Source organism: Heloderma suspectum, chromosome 4 (genome assembly GCF_057233095.1).
Source record: "Heloderma suspectum isolate Gila_16-S chromosome 4, 16-S_ref, whole genome shotgun sequence".
Classification (NCBI taxonomy): domain Eukaryota; kingdom Metazoa; phylum Chordata; class Lepidosauria; order Squamata; family Helodermatidae; genus Heloderma; species Heloderma suspectum.
Window position 1 is genome coordinate 165,978,388 of NC_139461.1, and position 22,349 is coordinate 166,000,736.

The 22,349-nt window shown below is 50.2% G+C and overlaps 1 protein-coding gene across 2 annotated transcripts in view; it reads left to right on the plus strand.

Annotated features, from left to right (window-relative positions):
• The first annotated feature begins 10,926 nt into the window (after positions 1–10,926).
• LOC146347681 (flavin-containing monooxygenase 1-like) overlaps positions 10,927–22,349 on the plus strand; it is a 40,039-nt gene continuing 28,616 nt past the window's right edge. Inside the window, exons 1-2 of one of the 2 annotated variants that reach the window (XM_084851088.1) lie at positions 10,927–11,330; positions 21,005–21,141. In XM_084851088.1, the coding sequence (XP_084707214.1) occupies positions 21,010–21,141 (132 nt within the window). In that variant the 5' untranslated portion in view covers positions 10,927–11,330; positions 21,005–21,009. Of the gene's footprint in view, positions 11,331–21,004; positions 21,142–22,349 lie in introns of those variants that run through there. The other variant, XM_084851089.1, reaches the window with a different exon arrangement.

Below are 22,349 nucleotides of genomic sequence, written 5' to 3' on the forward strand. Positions count from 1 at the left end.
AACAAAACAGGCTTGTTGTGCCTTAAAGACTAACCTCTGAAGGATTTACAACTAGGGATGTCAGAGAATTCCACCACGGATGTCAGTGAGGCACCCCGAATTCCGTGGCAGAACGGCCTGCCACCCCGGGACAAGACTTACCTGAGGCGAATCTTCCGGGCGGCAGCAGCGGCGGCGGCGGTGGCTCCAGCGGCTGGTCTTCCGACTGGCTGCCACCGCCGCCATTTCCAGTCTTGTTAAAAAAAAAAAAAAGACACGATAGGCTGCGTAAAGATTTACGTAGCCTATCATGGCTGGGTTTAAAAAAAACACACACATGACGTGATAGGCTACGTAAATCTTTACGTAGCCTATCATGGCTGGGTGGGCTTAAAAAAAAACAAAAAACCCGCGTACGCAAATGGCAGCGGCTACGGCCACCACCATTTGCGTTCCTTATTTTTGCCGTCTGAATCTACGTAAATACTTACGTAGACTATGACGGTGAAAATAAAGGGGAACACAAAAAGCGTAGTGGGCACTATTTGCGTCCCTTTTTGATTCGCCGTTTTAGCCTACATAAAGATTTACGTAGGCTAAAACGGTGAATCAAAAAGGGACGCAAATAGCACCCGCTATGCTATTTGCGTTCCCCTTTATTTTCGCCGTCATAGTCTACGTAAATATTTACTTAGATTCAGACGGCCAAAAATAAGGATGGACGAAAGTCCCTTACCTGGTCCTGCAGCTGTTTTTGGTGGAGGGGGGAGGCGCTCCGTTTCTCCCCCCAAAATTCTTGGCGGGTGGGGAGGCGCCCCGCCCCTCCCCGCCGAAATTCTGGCCGGGGGGGAGGCGCCCTATCCCTCCCCGCCGAAATTCTGGCTGGGGGGGAGCGCCCCGTCTCCCCGGCCGCGAAAGAAAAAAGTAAAGTGTAAAAAAAACCCCAAAAAACGTGATAGGCTACGTAACCATTTACGTAGCCTATCACGGCTAGATTTTCAAAATCAGCCGTGATAGGCTATGTAAATCTTTACGTAGCCTATCACGGCTGACTTTGGGGGAAAAAAAGTGCGTATGCAAATGGCGCCGCCATTTGCATTCCTTAATTGGGCACGGGTAGTCTACGTAAAGATTTACATAGACTACAGCGAAAATAAGGGCAACGCAAATAGCGTTGCCATTTGCGTATGTGCTTTTTTTTTTTTCAAAGTCAGCCGTGATAGGCTACGTAAAGATTTACGTAGCCTATCACGGCTGACTTTGAAAATCTAGCCGTGATAGGCTACGTAAATCGTTACATAGCCTATCACGTTGGGTTTTTTTACTGGGAAATGGTGGCGGTGGCAGCCGGTCGGAAGACCGGCTGCTGCCGAAACGCCGCCGAAACGCCGCCGGGACCCACCACCGAGAGGGACATTCGCACGAGGTAAGTCCCACCCCAGGGTGGGGGGTGGGGGGGTGTTGGAGAATTTCCCCACCAATTTCGGGGGACCGAATGCGTTGGCATTCGGCCTCCCAGAGATTCGTGGATAAATTCTCCGACATCCCTAGCCAAAAATAAGGAACGCAAATGGCGGCGGCTACAGTTTTTTGCGCGAGTTTTTTTTTTCCCCCAGAGCCCTCCGCGGCCAGAAATCCGGCTGCGGACAGCTCTGGGCTGGGCTGGGCTGGGCCTGGCCGGCTGCTCCACAGAGCAGCCGCGGAGTACAGCCGGCCATCGAGGATTCCGGGGGGGAGGAACAGATCGCCTCCCCCCCCATTCAGGATTCCTGGGGGAGAGGCGGAATGCCTCCCCCCCCACCATCAACATAATCCACGAAAGGTAGTTAAGTCACTTTCGTATATCCCTATTTACAACAGACATTTTAAAGCTACAACATCCAGTAAATGAAGTGAAGAAACAGGTACCCACAGCGACACACCTAATACAGGACAAGGCCAAAGTTACAGAACTCCACGTCTTGTCACCTGAAGCGCCCAGCTAAATTCTCTCCAGTGTATCAGCAAGGAACTCCCCAGAACTTTAAAGGTTCTACCCGTCAGGAGCGCCCTGGCGGCTTCTTTCAGTCTACTCTAATAGCTAACTCAAGACACAGACAAAAGGATTCTTTTCAAGGCTTTAATCCTTTTACAACTTAATGACTCTTTCAGATGCTAATCACCAGTGACTAAGCAAGGAACAGCAGAGTAGCCTATGCTCCGGGTTAGGCAGTCGGTCCCCGTTTGAAGGAGAATCACGGGAAGACCCTGAACTTATGGGCTAGGGAGAGTTCCTCCCTCTTTCCCTTGGGTCCTCGGGACGCGACCGTTGCTTGTGTGCCAAACGAGCGCTACCCCTCCTTTCTGTGCCCTCCAGCTGTCGGAGCTCCGGTGTCAGCGCCAAGCGTCCAGCGTCCAGCAAGCCTCCCTCCAGCGCTATCTCGCTGCCAGGGTCACTATCTATCCCAGGAATGCAGGCAGGAGGAATCTCTGCCAGCTGCTGTGCCTGTGAGAGATGAGCAAGCTCCTCTCCCACAGATTGCTGTTTCTCCTCAGAATCAGAACTGCTCTGGGGTTCTATCGGCTCAGTTTCCACCCTGACACTACCTTAAAGGCAGCCTAAATATAATTTTAAATAAAATAAAACTCCTGGAAGTAGGGATGTACAAAAGTCACTTACCGTTTCGCAGATCTGCTTCGCAGTGGGGGGGAAGGCACTCCATCCCTCCCCCCAGAATCCTTGACGGGGGGGAGGCGCCCCAGAGTCCTGCCCGGCCGGCTCCGCTCTGCGGGGATTCTGCAGAGCTGCCGGCCGGCTCCGCCTGCAGCTGGACATCCGGCCGCTGGGCAGCAGGGACGCAAATGGCGGCGGCCGTAGCTGCCTCCGTTTGCGTCCCTGTACTTAACCATGATAGGCCACGTAAATATTTATGTAGCCTGTCACAGCAAAGTAAAAAAAAACACGTACACAAATGGCGGCTACGGCAGCTGCCATTTGCGTTCGCTGTTTTTTGCCGTTCTAGCCTACATAAATATTTACGTAGGCTAGAACGGCGAAAAATAGCGAACGCAAATGGCGGCCGCTGTAGCTGCCGCCATTTGTGTATGCTGCACCCTGCCGCAGCCGCCCAGGAGACCAGCCGCTGCCCCCGCCGCCGCATCTGCCACTGCCACCCTCACCACACCTGCCGCTGCCGCCCCCGCCACCCCGCCGCCCTTGCCACTCCCGCCACTGCTGCACTTGCCGCTGCCGCACCTGCCGCCGCCGCCACCCCACACCCGCTGCACCCACCGCACCTGGAGCTGACTAAGCTCCGTCAGACGATGGGGCATGTGCAGCTTCCCAATGGTTCACTGCATGTGTGAGTTGTGAAAAGTCAGACAGGTCAGTACTTGCGTGATGAGCCTGTTTCTCCTCTGCTTCTACTTCTGGCCTTGCTTCGTCCACAGGGTCCGGAGAAAGGCTAGCGGTGCTGCTGTTCCCCTGCTGCGTGTGGTCCTCACCTTCGCTCCCTTCTGCAAGTGCAGGATCAGAAGAGCCTTTTGACGGACCCTTTGAGCAATAGGTGTAGTGGATCCAAGTGGATCCATCAACAAACCAAATTAATTCAGAACTTTGTATCCTTCAGATCATCTCTAGGCATTTGCACTTCATGAATAACTGCTTTACAGTCATGTGGGAGATCTGGATCTTGCTCAGGCATAAGAGTTGCGGGGTTTAACACGTTACACTGTGAAATAGTTAATTCTGGAGTTTGGAGCAACAAAGTCTCATATTTGGTATAACGGGTGTTGGAAAAATGCTGGGTATTTCACTGGGTTAACAAGGCAAGGGGTACCCAGAGTTACAATGGGTGACCAAGTACAATGCCTTGGACTTTTTCAACAATGAGTGCCGTGGCTGCAACACTGCGCAAACAAGAGGCATAGCCTTTTGCAGCGCTGTCTAATTGCCCAGAGTAATACCCTACTGGCCTCCTATGAGGTCTAAAATGTTGACAGAGAACTCTAGAAGCCACATCATGTTTCTCATGTACAAATAAAATTTAAGGTTTAGTATGATCTGGGAGACCTAAAGCTGGAGCGGATACAAGGAGAGGCTTTACTTGTTCCCAAGCCTGGGAGTCAAGCCTTGTCCATTCACACTCTTCTGGGGCTGCAGCCTTTGTCTTTTTCTTTAACCATGGCTTCACAATTTCAGAGAAGCTAGGGATCCAAGCTCTGCAGTACCCCAACATGCCCAACAGGGCTCTGACCTGGGTTTCAGTAGAGGGGGCATTCGTTTTTGTAACGGCGTGCACACATTTACAAGTGGGGGGGGGGGCATGTCAGTATAGATGGTAATTTTTATAGGAGCTGCAGATTTTAGCAGCCCAATTCACCCAAATCTTTTGCCTAGTACTCAGATGGCAGCCCTCTGAGCTCTTCTGGCAGATCTGTGTCTGTCGGGGGACTGGCCTCCTCCAAAAAAAGCCATGACATTGGAGGAAGGCAGGGTGACATAGAGCCCATCTCGGCTGCAACTGATAGAAGCATTTAACTTTGCTAGCAGGTCTCTTCCCAAGAGGTTTACTGGGTTTTTTTGACATCATCAGGAAGGAATGATCTGCTGCATAGGGCCAATTTTAACTGTAACTGGTTGACTCAAGGGAACAGTGGATAATTTTCTATCAGTTCCTATGACACTTTTTACAGAATCAGAAAGGGGTAAGGTGATTTTATTCAGCACGCTTTTTGCAGCTCCAGTTTCAAGAAGACAATCATAAGGTTTCCCATTTATGTTAAGGGTCAGAAAAGGTTTTGCCAGTTTCAATTTCCAGCTGTTTGGGGTTTGACTCTTGCTCTCGCTACCAACCAACTCTAGACCTCCTTCTACCCATCATTCTGACGTTCCAACACTTTCTGCTCCCTGGTAAGTGGCGGGCCCTTGCCCCTGCCACTGCCCAGTCCACTGACCTTCTTGCCTTTGATTCCCCTTCTGGGGACACTCATTTTTCCAGTGACCAGGTTGCTTGCAATAATGGCACACATCCTGGTCATAACCACTTCCCTGTCCTCCCTCATTTGCCCCTGCACTTGCTCCTCTACCACGTCCTCTCTGACCATGTCCACGACCAAACTCTCGTCTTCTCCCTCAGCCACACCCCGGGAACCTTGTTCCCATAATGGCTGCCGCCAACAACTTTGCCGCTAACTCTTTCTCCTTCTTCCGTTGCTTCTGCGCCTTCTCCTCCCTTCCATCAAACACTTACTTTGCTATTGCCAACATCTCCACACTATTTTCCTGCCACCCTGGCTGGTGTTCCTTGAAATATTTTTGAATATCAGGAGCGGCTTGCTCCACAAACATACCTACTATCAGGGCAGCATGCCTTGCCTCGTCAGGGTCAATGCCCCCATACATGCGCAGAGCGCGAGTCAAACGAACCAGGAAATCAGCGGGGGATTCTGATTTTTCTTAAGTCACAGCCACACCTTAGACCAGTTTATAGTTTTCTGACACATTCGTTGTAGAACGGTGCGCATCCATTCTTGGTACTGAGTTACGACTGTCCAATTGGCTGCATCATTCAGATTTAACAGGGGACAGGGGTCAGGGTAGGCGTTTGAAACCCCTATTTGACCCATTTGTGTACAGACACTTTGAATTTGGTTTATAGCTGGATATATCCCTTGGGATGACGCCAGACCTTGATTCTCTGGGTAGGGGGGCAGTGGACAAGGCGGCAGAGGCAGCGTGGATGGTACGCTCACAAAGGACACTGCTTTACTTCTTGCCTGCCTTTTCTCACCCATGTCAGCCCAGAGAAACCAATAATCCATGTTTTCGGGCACCCTGTCTTCTAGAACAAGGCGGAGATCTCTTAAGATGTTTTGGTTGAAGGATCCTTTGGGTGTCCATGAGTGACTAAGAACTGGCCATTTTTCTGTGCACAACAGAACCAAGCGCTTTTTACTCAAACCAGCCATGCCTGGCAGAGTATTCCATTGCTTAAGCATAACATCTAGAGATGACCCTGTCGGGACACTCCAACCCCCACCCATATTGTCTCCTTCAACCAGTTAAGGCTGTCCTGTATATACGTTTCAATACTTAATGGACATCACCTTTAACAAAGGAAACCAACCAGGGGGTTTTACCTTTTTTTACCAGTGACTCTTACCCTACTTGGAGTTGGCCTTGGTTTTGAAGCACACCCGTCCCGCCCGTTCAAGAAGACCCCAAGGGGAACTCACCTACTGCCGGCTGGGTTGTTCAGGCATCCGGGCGGGGCATGATTGCACTGAAAAGCTGGGCCCTCCGGACTGGCTTGCCAGATTGTAGTAAAAGTCCAAACTGGACTTGGAGGCCTGTGCCCAGCTGCCCTACAATTAAGCTCTGGACACGCGGGTAAGATTCAACTCAAGTTTATTCGTGTACAACGAAGGCAGCTCTGTCAACCCGGAGGCAGTGCAGGTCAACACTCACCAGTTACATTTATAATCATAATGTGGCTAAATAAGTGACATCAGCCAAACCTAGCACGCATGTCTGGTCATTATCAATTAAACTTTTACTGGACCATCACCCCCGGCTTCTTCTCAGAGCCCTGCAACTTTTGCAAGGATGATGATTCTTAGGTCTGGGGTGAGTCGCTGTGGAGACAAGATAACTTCTCTCTACTGTCCTAGCAGTTTCTCCTTCAGTACAGAAGAGACAAAAACAACAGTTAGGGGCTTTTGAGGAATCTGCCACATTGGCACAAAGAAGCTGATCAACGTGGCCTTGCCTTAGTTATGTTCCACAGAACTAATCCCTGAAACAAACCCTATTGCCAGTGTGGTGCAGTGGTTAGAGTGTTGGACTGGGGCTCAGGAGATCTTTGTTCTAGTCCTCACTTGGCCAGAAAGCTCATGCGTGGCTTTGGGCTAGTTACTGACTCTCAGCCTAGCCTACTTCACAGGGTTGTTGTGAGGAGAAAATGGAGAGGAGAAGGATCATGTAAGCCACCTTCAGTTCCTTGCAAGAGGGAAAAGGTAGAATATAAATGATAATAGTAATGATAATAATAATGCCAAGTTGTCCTATATCTCCTCAAGCAATACTATCAAGGCTCCAACAACATCAGCCCAGTGTTTTATGGCGAAAAAAAGGGGAACGCAAATAGCGCCCGCTACGCTATTTGCGTTCCCCTTTTTTTCACCATTTTATCTTACGTAAATATTTACGTAAGATAAATCGGCCAAAAATAGGGCACGCAAATGGCGGCCGCCGTAGCCGCCGCCATTTGCGTACGCTGGGTTTTTGTTTTTTTCACCCAGCCATGATAGGCTACGTAAATTCTTACGTGCCCTATCACGGCTGCAAGCCAGGACGGCAATGGCGGCGGCGGCCAAAAATAGGGCATGCAAATGGTGACCGCCGTAGCCACCGCCATTTGCGTATGCTGGGTTTTGTTTTGTTTTTACCCAGCCGTGATAGGCTACATAAATTCTTACGTGCCCTATCATGGCTGCAAGCCAGGACGGCAATGGCGGTGGCAGTGGCGGCCAAAAATAGGGTATGCAAATGGCGACCGCCGTAGCCACTGCCATTTGCGTATGCTGGGTTTTGTTTTTTTTTTACCCAGCAGTGATAGGCTACATAAATTCTTACATGCCCTATCACGGCTGCAAGCCAGGACGGCAAAGGTGGCAGCGACAGCCCAGCCGCGGCCGGCCAGGAGACCAGCTGCCGCTGCCGGAACCACCACTGCTGCCACCGCCAGAACCACCGGCCGTCGAAGATTCTGGGGGGGAGGACCAGATTGCCTCCCCCCTGTCAAGGATTCCAGGGGGAGGGACGGAGCGCCTCCCCCCCACCGCGAAAGATTCCGTCAAAAGGTGAGTTTCGTACATCCCTACTTGTTTACAGTGGTTCAACTCACCGTTATGGGATCGCTTCCAGAGAATAACATTAGGTGACTGTGCCTTGGCCCCCTGGCAGTTGAACAGTGGTGTGCCATAGGGCAGAATTTTGTCACCAGTGTCATTTAATGTCAGCTAGTCACTTGGTTTTAGAGTGAACCAAAGAGACCCCATAATGGCAAGAGAGTAGTAAACTTGGGGGCAATCTACATTACAACTTTAAACTGGTTTCAAACCTGTTTTTAGCAATTACGGCTACCAAATACAGGAATTCTGGGAATTGTAGCTCTAGGAAGAGGGGCCGCTTGGGCAGGGGACAGGGGTCTCTAGCAAAGAATTCTCAGTACCCTCATGAAACTGCAGGATCCCTTTAGATAAACCAGTTTGAAACCAGTTTACAGTTGTAATGTAGATTGGTATCTTTTGCCTCTGACCTCGGCTGAGGCGGGAACACAGCCAAATGCATAAGCAACAGCAGCTATGTCGTGTGTGCAAGGCTAGACTGGACATGATCAGATTCTAATCAAGCCTAGAATTAGATTCTAATCAAACCTAAGGTGCATACGCCCCTAGCCAGGAAAAGGGGGTCAAATTGAGCAAGGCAAACATGCCTCACACATGGAGTGATGTCTCTCCGGAATATTCGCGAGGTGTCGTTAATAGGTTTCCTCAGTGAGCATCGATGAGACAGCCATCTTCATAGCGTATTCCTGTTGTGCAGGGACAGTTTTTGCAGGAAGGATGATCAAGTCCCTTGTCTTAGGACAACCACTGCCATTTCCACATTAATTTCCTTGCAAAGAGTGCACCACTCACTGAAGACTTGCAAGTTCACTGGCAGCATTATGCTTGTGTTTAACGTCATATAGCAGTACGAAGGGCCAATCTAAACGGAAACGCTTTGTGAAGTGATTTGGGCAGAATCCGCGTTCCCACAGAAATGACTCAGCTCTTTCCATGGTACACACAGTGCTGCATTCCTCCTCTTTTGCGGGCAAACGGGAACGGAAGCTGCATTCGTGGGGTGGGGCGGGCAAAATGGACGCCGGCGGTTGCGTGGGTGCGGGGCAGCCAGGGAGTGGAGGCTTGCTCCCTCCGCCTGCTTGCTTACGAGCAGACGTTCATGGCAAACCCCACATACCCACACAGGTTTGTGAGGCGGGCAGACGGGCAGGCAGCTGCCGCTGCCCACTGACTGAGCAGCAGGAGCAGGGGTGCAAGAGGTGCTGAGAGCAGAGAGTGCGGAGCCGGCGAGGAGGGAGAGCGACTAGCACGTTGTCTCTGATGTATATTAACTGCCCAATGAACAGCCTTCCCCCATCCTACACGGGCGCGACGAAGTGCTCCTGAGTACACATTCATGGCAATCATCCACCCTGGCATCCACCCTTTCTCAGCTCGCCGCTTCGAATCAACAGGCATCCACTGTTTCTTAGCTGTGCTACTTCCTTCATAGCCACGCCGTTTCAGAGCAACAGGGCTGGCTCCCCTCCCAGCTTCCGAGCTCAGTCAATATTTAAAGTGAGAGGCAGTGGCTGAGCCCACGTTCGCAACACTGCAGTTTCAAAGCAGCAGGGCTGCTCCTGTACTCAGCAAAGTGGAACTGAAGGCAATGAGTTACTTCCGTGCAGATTTGAGTTACTTCCGTGTTTGCCCCTCTGCTCTCCCCACACCCCTGGCCCCACACAACTTTCCCTTCCGCCAATCAGTGCCACTTACACCAGCCCGCGCCAAAGCCAGCTGAGGTCACACAGGCTCCCCGACGGCACTGAAGCCACTGTGACAGGAAAATCCGACGCAAAATGAGTTTGAAAAAGAACCAGATTTAGGGCAAGGAACACCAGGCTAGCTACAGAGAGTGGCGTGCCATGTTCAAGGTTTTATCCAACGCCCTAAACAACTCAGGAAGCTGACTGCCCTCCCCTATATATATCACATCAGCCCCTGAGATCTTCCAAGGAGGCTTTATTGGTCGTTCCGTGATGAGCTGTGTGTCATCAAGGAGCAGCACGTCTGCAGGCCTTCTCGGTAGTGGCACCCAACCTCTGCAATGGGCTCTCATTTGTATTCCAAGAGGTGGAAACTGTGGCAAGCTTTAGACGCCTCTTGAAGATGTATCTGTTTACTCATGCTTTCCCTGACTTGTAATCACACTGCTCTGTTCTACAGTTCTCGTGATGTTGTTAATGTATTTATTATTTTATATTGTTTTTACATTGGTTTTTATATTGTATTTAAACTAAGGCTATCAAGCAGCATGTATGTAGTTTAAACAAAGAAACAAGCAAACAGCACTTGTCTCCAAGCTGTGGAAAGCTTCACCTGCTTATTTCTGCAGATCAAGTTGCTTGCAAAGGCACGAAGAGCAGGCCAGGCCGGGGGGGGGGGGGGCAAACCTACCTGCCGTGCAGAGGGGGGGCACTGCTGTTTGGCTCCAGATCCCGTTGGGATTATGCAGCTAGTCACATCGTTCTCTGGACTGTGGCTTTTCTTTCAGAAACACTCAGATTCCTCTGGCTGAGTCCAAGGGTGAGTAAGCAGCCTTCTTACTCTGTGAGTAAGAAGGCTGCTTGCGGCCCCTCCACTTAGAGTAGACCATGCCAACTGGTCAGAAAGAAAGGAAAAAACCTGGCTTGGGTTACTTTTGAGATGTCAACAGCAGCTTGGCATGCAAGACTCAGGGCCAAACGAGGCATGATGACTGAGATGCCTCTCCGCCATCGCTCGTCCAACTTCTTCAGATAGCAGCCACGGAAGGGCCCTCTCTGGACCAGGACCAGTGCTGGTTGGACGGGGTTGTCCTTTCCCCTCACGCCATTTTCCCCTCTGAAAATGTCCTCCTGCCACACGCACAGCTGCTGTTTACCTCAACTGGAAAAAACACATGGGCACATCCATAGGTTTCTGGTTTGGATGTCAGAGGTGAAGCTTGTCACGGCACGGAGAGAAACCTTATTGTGAACTAATGTCTGCACATACAAGCTGCTGTTCAAGGTTCTGGACAAAACCTGGCAACTCCGGGGTATCACCTGAGCTGCAGAACCAGTTAGGAGATCATCCTTCCCTGCCAGGCAAGTTATTACTTAGCATTAAGGTGTAATAACAAGATGTTATTGCCTCGGCTCGGGTGTGAGGTGAACATTTCCCATCCAAACAACAAGAAACTCACCCCTGAGACCTGAGTGTGCTTTTCCCCCTGACTTGGGTTTCGCAGATGCCTGTCATCACATTCGATCTGGACAGCGATGAAAGTGCTCCATCCCACAGCCTGACCGTGCCAGCTTCCAAAGTTCACTTATGCAATTCCCAAAGGGGATGTTTGTGGCAGCCAAAGGACTTCCTCCCTTCCCCACTGTCTTGCACCAGATTCCCCAGTATCCATCTCCAGTGTTCTACAGCTTGGATTACAAAAAAAATCACTCCAGATCTGCCAGCTGACAAGTTTATGAAATCTCCGCAGCTTCTGCCGAGGCTTGTAAAGTGAGGTAAGAGAGGGGCAGCTGGTCAGGCTTTCAGTCTGGACAAGTCCAGAGAAATTGGGATACCCCTGGATAACAGTCTATGCCTGTGGCACGGGACTAGTGCCATCATGCATTCTCTGGATTCTTATTCAGGGGCATGTTGAAACTGGAGGGCTAGAGTTGCCAGCCGACAAGGAAAAAATGGACTGGCTTGCTGCTGTGTCTTTAACAGCAGGTTGATGTACAGGAATCAGCTGACAAAGCTTTTCCGATATCTGCACATGAAACTACGTTAAAGGCATAGCTACAGTGGGCTGCTTGACATGTTGGCAACCTTGGGAGGAACAAAAGGAGCCTGTTTTCTGATGGACTGCCAACATTTTTTTAAATTACTGACCCTGCTTCGATACCTTCAGTGTAGAGAAACTAACCACACACAGCATTTCTTGGCAGGCAGATAAACAGGTCTGTCTGAATAACTGTGTGTCAGGTTGCTGCGAAGGACCAGGAGGGGGGCCAGTCGAAGGCAAGAACACTAGTCCCCCGCCCTCCCACCCCCAAGACAGTGAGGGCTGAAGCGAGCCTGGCAGCCGATGCCAAGCCTGAGAAAAGAAGCGGTGGACCAGGGAAGCCTTGCGAGGATGCTTACTTTCTGAAGTGGCTCTCAGGCTTGGTGACATCAGGCGATAAAACATTAATGTGTGAAAAGGGCAGCTGCCAGATCGCCTTCAAATGGGGCCAGCTCACAGCGAATTGGCCATGGATACGCCCCCACCGAGACCATCGGTGAGAAGGAGTGTTGTCTACGTAAACAAGTAAAACTGTGTTGGGCACCCAACCCTTGTCAAAACGAGCTCGTTCTTCTTTTTTAAAATAGCTTAGACTTGGAATAATTAAGGTGTCAGGTCAGTTGGCATGGTAAAACTTTAATTAGAGTGGCAGAGTTGATTCAACAGAGCCAAGCATAAGCATTCGTTGACAATCCAGCCGACCCATTCAACTGTCTTCCTCAGTCTACTGAAATTAGGTGGAATTCTACCAATGACAACAAGGCTACACTGAGGATGTGCTCAGTTGATATTATTGACCCAGCTTTAGGTGGAATATCACACATCAGTGGAGACTCTGGGCTTTTCTACACAACACAAGGCATTTATTGTGCACACGTCATTCCACACTCACGGCTGTTTATGGGTTCTTTAGATGACGTTGCGACCCTCCAGGTTCACTTCTATGTCTAACCAGCACTTTGGGCAGGTTTTTTTAGAGCTTGGAAAATGTGGCGATTTCATCTTGTGTATTTGTACTATTCCACTACACCACAGTGCCACATAGAGGTTATGTAGTGGAAAAGCAGGAAAGGAAACACTTCATATCTTGGATCTCAATTACAGAGGATTAACAGCCAATTAACAGCCACATATAGAAAAACTCTCTGGGTACTTTCAGACAAGGTTTTTATTGTGCAATCACCCTGCCTCAAACATGGAATTTTACAGGTGATCCAGACAATGTCATCTTCCATTTGTAACTCTTCAGTGTTTTCCCACCACTTCTTCTTTCTTGTTTTGTTACCACAAAAATATGTTAAGAAGAGAAGGAAGAAATCGTGGCCTTTTGCCCAGTAGCGCTTGGCAGCCGTCCATCAGGAAGCACCCTTTGGGAATCTCAAAGGACAGCTAAGGGAGGAATGGCTGATTTTCCTTATTCTCACACACAGCTGGAAAACCCATGGCAAACACTTCTGGAAGTGTGTCATTGGCCTGAGTATACAATCTAATTCATGTTCTGTTCCGGTTTGTCACTGTGAGAAACAGGATGGTCTCAGACAGACAGGCCATTAGCCTATTTGAGCTGGGCTCTTCATGTGTTTTTTATATGGAGAATAACTTAACAAAGGTGAGTTATGCTTTAGCAGCTGCTAAGAGATCCCAGGTATGCGGTCTTGCTTTGTAAACTTAAAACAGGGCATGTATCGGTAGTACATGCCATGGTCTCCTCTTGTTTAGACTACTCTAATGCGCTCTACGTGGGGTTACCCTTGAAGACGGTTCGGAAACTGCAGCTGGTACAGAACGCGGCAGCTCGCCTGATTAAAGGCAGCCGCCGGCGAGATCACATCACTCCAGTGCTGAAGCAGTTGCACTGGTTACCAGTTGTTTTCCGGGCCAAATTCAAGGTGTTGGTTTTGACCTTTAAAACCCTATATGGTTCCGGCCCAGCCTATCTTAAGGAACGCCTTCAGCAGCACCAGACAGGCCGCTTAACAAGATCAGCCTTGGATGGCCTTCTCTCTGTCCCATCAGCCAGGACAGCTAGACTGGTGGGGACGAGGGAGAGGGCCTTTTCTGTGGTGGCCCCCACTCTGTGGAACTCCCTCCGTAGGGAACTCTGTCATGCCCCCTCTTTATTGTCATGCATTAAAAACGTGGTTGTTCAGGCAGGCATTTGGGGTGGGTTAGGGTATTTTAGAAAATGTTTTTATTGTAGAATTTTATTGTTTTAAACTGTTTTATTGTATGTTGTACATCGCTCAGAGTGGCTGGGTGACCAGCCAGATGGGCGATTAATAAATTTAATACTACTACTACTAATAATAATAATAATAAAAAAAAACACATCACTGGATCATGGTAGGGTGGCCATGGACCCATCTACATAGGAGGCTTTCTCTGCTGCTGCTGTGGCTTAAAGTTATTAGGGACACATGACATCATGGCCAGTCCACAGCCAGCCAGCTGCACCCTCCTGAAAAGCCACATTTTCTGAAAGTCCTTTTACTCCTTGTTTTTTTACTTAAAGCGGCTCCCAGGTGGTTCCCCTGCAGTATGCCCGCTCCCTCCACATTAAATCCTGGGCAAGCCTGTGCAACGTGGCTGTGACCTGGTAGTGAGGTGGTCAAGGGTGGGGCCGCTCGTCCCCGCCATTCCCTCTTTCCCCCCTTTTGTATTCGGGCTGCTTTCACAATAAGTACCCTCCTTTTCCCAATCATAATATCAGTAGCCCTGTTTCATTCACAGTAGTGTAGTAGCCAGCTTATGTGTAGTGCACAGTAAAGAATACACAGAGTGGAAGGAGAAAGGGCAGCCAGCCATTTCGCAGTCACACAACACACTTGCAACTTCGCAGTTGCACGATACACCTTCAACTACAGAATACACAGAGGAGGGAGGAGAAAGGGCAGCCAGCCATTTCGCAGTCACACAACACACTTGCAACTTCGCAGTTGCACGATACACCTTCAACTACAGAATACACAGAGCAGGGAGGAGAAAGGGTGGCCTGCACAGCCAGGGGGCATGGACAGGGCTGGGAACAAGCCCCCCCAATCATAGAATCATGCTGGGTCGCCCCTTCAGAGTAATGCAGCAGTTTGCTTTTTCCATTCACAGCTAGCAGCTGCTGATTCATTCAATCGTGTCTCCCCTTCAGGATAGTCCTCTCCGTCTGTGATTTTCCTGCATGGTTTGGGGGAGTAGGAGGAGGCCTAGTTCCAGTCAGGGAAGTGGGGGCAGCAGCCCCTGCTGCTGACTCCAGAGCGGTAGCAGGGGGAGGCAGTTCAGACCTTCCCCTCCATGCAGGACCTAGGCGCCCCCTGTCTGCCCACCTGTCAGTCTATCCCTGGGCTTAAATACTGCTGGTTCACAGTCGGCGGATGTGAGGGGAGAGGTGTAGGGTAAACTATCCGACATTACTCATCTCCTTCATTCAGCTTCCCTGAGCAGTGGAGCATGGAGCAAGCCTCTCTCACTGGCTGAGCAGCATCTATGACGCTCACTTCTGCTAGTGGGACTCCGCCCATCCAGCCACGAAGAAGGCAGATCAAAGTGCCGTCTGACCTGTGAAAAGCAGATTTTAAGGTTGTGTTTACTCCACACCTTTTGCTTCGTGTGCCCCTGATGGACCAAAGCCGATTTCAAGAAAATCCACGTTAAACACGAAAGTGCTTCACCTTCGTTGCCGCGTAGATCTGGCCCTGGTGTCCTGCTGTACAGAGGACAGCCCTCTCTTCGAAGGTGTCCTCTGTCTGAAGTGCTGTCTAGTTCAAGTCTGATAGCATATTGGGTGGGAGCTGACTGTAATGGTCTGGCATGATAGTACGACACAAAGAGGGGGCCGTTGTTTGGGCGGGCAGGGTGGAGCCCCCCTCCTGTATAGCCCCCAAATTTTCCACTCCCTGTCTCCTAGACTTCCCCCCAAGACACTTGCTGGAGTTGCAATGTGTGTGCACTGCCCTCCACCTTCTCTGACAGGCTGACAACGATCTCCTTCAGTGGCTATGCTGATTAGGACTTTTTGTGCATGTTCTGTGGCTTCCTCTGCAGTGCTGCCGCTGCACATGCTCCCCTCCCCTCAATCCCCTCAGCCAGGCATAAGAACAGGTAGTGGGCATCTGTCAGGGTGGAAACTGAGCCCATACAGCCTCAGAGCAGTTCTGATTCTGAGGAGGAGCAGCAATCCGTGGGAGAGGAGATCGCTCATCTCTCACAGGCACAGCAGCTGGCAGTGATTCCTCCTGCCAGCATTCCTGGGATAGATAGTGACCCTGGCAGCGAGAGAGCACTGGAGGGGGGCTTGCTGGACGCTCGGCGCAGACACAGGGAGCGACGACAGATGGAGGGCGCGGAAAGGAGGCGTAGCGCTCGTTTGGCACGCAAGCAATGCTCGCGTCCTGAGGACCCAAGGGAAAGAGCAGGGATCTCTCCATAGCCCATAAGTTCAGAGTCTTCCCGTGGTTCCCCTTCAAACGGGGACCAACTGCCTTACCTGGAGCTTAGGCTACTCTGCTATCTTTCCCCAGTGCTGTTCCTTGCTTAGTCGCTAGTGATTAGTATCTGAGAGAGTCATAAAGGAATAAAGGAATAAAGCCTCGGAAAGAATCCTCGTCGTCTGTGTCCTGAGTTGGCTATTGGAGGGGACTGCAAGAGGCAGCTAGGGCGCTCCTGACAGCATTCAAGAGCAGGTAGTGGGCATTTGACTGAATGCCAAATATGGTCCTTATCTGGTTCTCTGAATCAGGACCCAGCCTGTGAATATGGCCATCAATGCACAACTCCCACAATCAATCAGAGCTTTTCTAGACGAGGCTGTTAACTGGCTGTATCTACTTTTGGTTTCATTGCAGAATTGAGATCTGAGCACTACACGAGAAGCATTTTCCTTTCCTGCTTTTCTGCTACATAACCTCTAGGTGGCACTGTGCTGTAGTGGAATAGCGCAAATACACAAGAGGAAGTGGCACTTTCTTTCAGTTTCACAAATACACAATTAAATGCTGCATTTTCCCTGCTCAAAAAAAAAAAGCCAAAAGTGCTGGTAAGACACAGAAGCAACACCGGAGGGTCACGATGTTGTCTAAAGAACCCATAAGCAACCATGAGTGGGGACTGATGAGCGCATCATAAATGCCTCTTGCAGAAAAGCCCTCAGTGTCTTGGCTTTTAAAAGAAATGGTGTGCCTACCTACATAGAGGGGAAACATCTTGCTCTGAGTATCACGCTTCAAGCCCAGAATGTGGGAGAGTGGACACACTGATTGAGCACACCTCAGAGTTGACCTCCGCTCCTGACACCAGACACAGTAAGAATAGAGAGAGTAAGAAGGGAGAGAGAACACGTGTGTGCATCTGCATGCGCACATGTGTGTGTGTGTGTGAGAGAGAGAGTGAGAGAGAGAGAGTGAGACCTGATTGAGTACCTACTGGCTGTACTGGGGCTGGGGGATGGATTTGGGGAGAGGCATGCAAGGATGAGGGGGATATCTCTTCTGTTTGTATGTCTCTGCTCAAGTGGCACTGGCGAGGGAGCCTGGATCCTCATAGATTTTGCAGAAACACAGCTAGCTAGGCAGGTAGGTGTCTGAAATCCAAAGTGTACTGAAAGAGAGGATGTCTCTCCTGATCCTGTGGTAGTTCTTGTGGCAGAAACCAATCCAGCAGAGGAGACTCAGTGGCCAAGGTGTCAAGAGCACCCTACCTGCCTCTTTCAGTCTACTCCAATAGCTAACTCAAGACACAGAAAAAAGGATTCTTTTCAAGGCTTTAATCCTTTTACAACTTAATGACTCTTTCAGATGCTAATCACCAGCAACTAAGCAAGGAACAGCACTGGGGAAAAGATAGCAGAGTAGCCTATGCTCCAGGTTAGGCAGTTGGTCCTCGTTTGAAGGAGAATCACAGGAAGACCCTGAACTTATGGGCTAGGAAGAGATCCTCCCTCTTTCCCTTGGGTCCTTGGGACGTGATCGTTTCTTGTGCGCCAAACAAGTGCTGTGCCTCCTTTCTGCACCCTCCAGCTGTCGTCGCTCCCGGCGTCAGCGTCAAGCGTCCAGCAAGCCCCCCTCCAGCACTCTCTCGATGCCAGGGTCACTATCTATCCCAGGAATGCTGGCAGGAGGAATCTCTGCCAGCTGCTGTGCATGTGAGAGATGAGCGCGCTCCTCTCCCATGGATTGCTGTTCCTCCTCAGAATCAGAACTGCTCTGGGGTTCTATCGGCTCAGTTTCCACCCTGACACAAGGCAAAGATTTCCTGCTGCTCACTCAGGGGGTGATTGTTTTGCTGGGTTGTGTTTCCTAATCGACTGGGTTAACCTCTGGGTAGCCTGCCCAGATTTCTTTGCAATCCTGACCAGGAAACCGGGGGGGGGGGGGCTTCTTCTCTCCTTCCCTGCCCTGAATTGAGAAGAACCAGAGAACTTGCAGAGTGGATGAAGTACCCAGAAATCCTTCGGCATTTGGGATTGCAACAGTTCTGAGCTGGGGGGTGTCTCCATGAGCTATTTACTCTGAGCTGGCTGCGTTTGGAGGTCGTTAGGGATACGTGACGTCATGGCCATCCAGCAGCCACCCCAGAGCTTATCAGAGAAAGACCAGTTTCCTGAGACTGCTTAAAGTCTGATTCTTTTCCTTAAGTTTGGTACACTGAGGTATAATTGTTGTGTGACCCAACCCCCATATGCAGGCCCTGCCCAGGGGTGTGCCTTTCACCCTGACCCCTTTCAAGGAGTGTTTCCCATCACTGTGTTTCCCAGCACAAACCAATTAGTGTCTACTCAGAAGTAACTCCCATTGCGGTCAATGAGGCTTGTCCCCTGAATGTGCACACCAGAGATCCCCCTCAATTGAAATAATGCATTTAGAGAGCCTTAATGTCGAAGCTTCAAGCTTTGATCGATTGCAGCAGGGCAGCTAGAACACTGTGTTCTGGAAGAGCCACAAGATGCTGCTGAAGTAGAAACTGTGGGTTCAAAAAGGGCTGCTTTTGTTTCAAACTTGTGTGAGAAAAAACTTTGCTTTTGCACTCACGGTGCTTACGTTTGCATGCCTCGGTTGGCCTTCTTTGTGCAATGGGCTCCTGCTCTACCTGCTGTGACCCCTTGGCTCCACCCACCATCAGCCGCCCTCAGGCACCAACTGCCTCTGGCGCAGTAGGCACAGAGCTTGATGGCTGGAATCGTACGCAGACTAGTCTGCACGCTCCTTTTGTCTCCCTTTGCTGAAACTGTCGCCATCGGCATTCCGTTATTTTGCCTGAGTGCTGACGAATTTGTGTATCCTGTTGAAGAGGCATTGTTCCTGGCCCCAGGGAAATTTCTCCCTTACATAATCATTGAGAGTGGGCCATTGAGTTCTTCCTGTGTACAACTTACTCAAACTTGTAGTTTTAAAAATATGTCAAGTAGATTGGCTAAAATACTCATGAAATATGCATGTTATCACTTTATCTCTAAATCCAGAAAGTAAATATTTACTGCACGCCCTGGTATTTAGCTGCTCCTTTCAACACAGGATTCTCAAAATGTTAAGTAGGCCTCCTTAAAGAACTGGAAATAGTTGGTGGGAAAGGCATAAGCATGGCTATAATACAGAAAAGCCTGGGACCTGTTCAGCCTGCAAATGAATTGCTTTTCAGTTTGTCAGCTTTTCTTTTGCAGAACTCCTGAGCCTTTATGAGGCAAAAGGCAAAAATTCAGCAGAAGGAAGCCTTTTCCACCACCATGACAGGGAATAACTTCACCTACTGGGTTTCTGCATGTCAGGGCCATAATGGTAAAAACAGTTAAAACACAAAAACAAGGCCAGTAAAAAATGACGGCAATGCTATCAGCAGTTCCTTTAATTCTACCACGACTGCAATGAAATGGAACAGAGGCACGAGATCCCCTGGCCTTATAAAAACCACTTTGCAACCTTTCCTCATAGGGGAGTTGCTTCAACCCCCTGATCATTTTAAGGTGCAATGTTTAGGCAGAATGAAGTCCCACAACTCCCAGCCTGCCCCAGCCAGCTGTTGTAGGGCTGTTTTCTGTCTAGACATGCATAGGATTGCACCCTCAGTTGCCCTTTTCTGTACCTTCTCCAGCACTACAGTATCCTTCTGGAGATGCAGCAACCAGAACACATGTGCTCTTGCCTCTGGCAGGACCGGACCGAGGCGCACCTAGGCGAGCACTCTGCAGGAATCCCAGCCACTAGCAGGCACTAAGCAGTCCGCCTGCAATGGACCCCAGGCCAACTGATGGCCCCAGTCCTCCTGCTGTCTGTGCACCGTTTCCTAGTGCAGCCTTCCCCAAGCTTTGAGGTGAAGCCCCACACACCTGGAGGGCACCTGGTTTGGGAATGGTGCCCTAATGCATCTTTCTCATCACCTTTGTTTGTCTGTTTATTCACATTTGTTTCTTTTTAACCTGCTTCTCCGCCCAAAAGGCTCCTGGAGTGGATTACATGCTACCAGTAAAGCAAGAGTGCCCCTGCCTGCAGGCTTACAATCTAAAAAGACACAACAAAGAAAAAGGGGTGGGGAAGGGAAGAGGAAAAAATTAAGTTGTATTTTCAGCAGGGCTGGTAGAAATGCCCAACTTCCCCTCTCGCCTCCCTCAGTAACCCTGCTGGAAGATTCCCGGTTTGCAAGTGATGGAGCAAATGATGCATGCTGACAGACATGTGCAATCTAAGGGCACCAGACACACGATGTGGGGCTCAGCACTGAGACACAAGCACCTTTCATGAAACCTCCTGCGGCCAAGAGCGCCCGGGTGCTTCAGAAACTGAGCTTTCAAGGCGTGGGTTAAAAGCTTGCACTCCTTTAGTCACGATAGGTCTGAGTAGGGATGTGCGAAAGTCACTTACCTTTTTGAAGGGGTGATTCGTGGGGGGGGGAGGTGCTCCGCACCTCCCCCCGAAATCCTAACCTGGCCAGCTCTGCTCTGCGGCAACTCCGTGGAGCCACCAGCCGGGTCCATTCGCAGGCGTGCGGAGCTTGCAAACACAAATGGCGGCTGCTACGCCATTTGCGTCCCTGGTTTTTTGCCGTGATAGGCTACGTAAATATTTACGTAGCCTATCACGGCCTCTGCAGGGATGCAAATGGCTACGTAAATACTTACGTAGCCTATCACAGCAAAAATGGGGAAGCGAATGGTGGCCGCAGACACGGCCGCCATTCGCAAAGCAGCGCGAACAGCACCAGGTAAGTGCTCCGTTTCGCGCGCCTTTCACGGGGTGGTGGGGCGGGGGGCTTTGTTCCGCCACGGATTTTAGGGGGCCAAATGCACTGGCATTCAGCCTCACTGAGATCCATGGCGGAATTCTCTGACATCCCTAGGTCTGACCAGCCCACATGAGGGGTTGATCCATCAAACGTTTTTCACCCTATAAAACATTACCTGTGTTTGTCTTCACTCTTCTGTGTCTCAAGAGAGCATGTCCAGGAAAGTGGCCATCGTTGGAGCAGGCGTGAGCGGACTGGCATCTGTCAAGTGCTGCCTGGATGAAGGGCTGGAGCCAACCTGCTTTGAGAGGAGCGATGGCATTGGGGGAGTGTGGCGATTCACAGTGAGTTGCGGGGGGGGGGGGATGTCTCAAGCCTGTGAAGGGTGTCACTCCACTTGCGGCAAGGGGAAAATGCTTGTTTGGCCTAAGTAGGGTTAGTTCATACTATTTACTGAGTGATTTAGGGCACAATCCTATGCAGGTTTAGACAGAGAAAAGGCCTACAGCTCCCAGCACTCCCCAGCCAGCAAAACTTTGCTGGCTGGGGAGTGCTGGGAGTTGTAGGCCTTTTCTCTGTCTAAACCTGCATAGGATTGCGCCCTTATACAGCAAACTAATTGAGCTAAAACAATTGTTTTCCCTGCAAATCCTGAAGACAAGTATTCTGCACAGCAGGAGGTGGGGAGGCAGCTTTTCAGCGCTTTCCACCCAGTAGACCTTTATTTTCCAGAACTTCCACCCCACCCTACCCCCCTTCACACCAATGCAGAAGAAATCGGCTATGGCAGCTCCAGCTGGGATGGCTGAGGGGCCCAATCCTGGAGAGACCCCCTTTGGATCCAGCAATCCAGAGTTCCCCCTCCCCCGGAATGCCCCAGTTTCGGGCCTACTGCCAGCAGAAACATAGCCCCCATGGGTGCACTGGCAGCCACTGGGGCAGAAATCCCCCACCCCACCCCTGCCAGCAGGGGAGAGGACTGCCCTCTGCTGCCCCCAGAACACCACAGTTTGGGACTGTCACCATTGGAACACTGCATCTGCAGGTGTACCAGGGATCACTGGGACAGGCTCCCCCCTCCCCGAGAGGGGGAGAGGAACCCCCACCCCACCCCAACTTCCCTCAGACAGTCCCAGCTGATTAGATTGCTCTGGGAATCAACCACCAAAAATGTACATATGAGTTACATATCAATCTCTTTCTTACAGCATTGGAAAGATGCAGACATGTTATGTTCTCCCCTTATTTGTCTAGCAGTGACTTAACGGTAGGATTAATTTATACATTGTCACAACATTCTATGTTTTTTCTATGCCAGGCCTCAGTTGATGAGGCCACCAGAACATTATTTTCTTTTCATACCGTTTTTCTCAATTCATTTAATGGTATTACCTGTGGTGTTCAGATATGGCCACATCTCCCGTTGCATTTTGTAATATTTGTTTATTTACAAATATACAGGTTGAGCATCAGTGGGGATTCACAGCAACCCTAACAGATGTCCCAAAATTCACTACCCTAACAGATGTCCCAAAATTCTCTGCACCCCCAT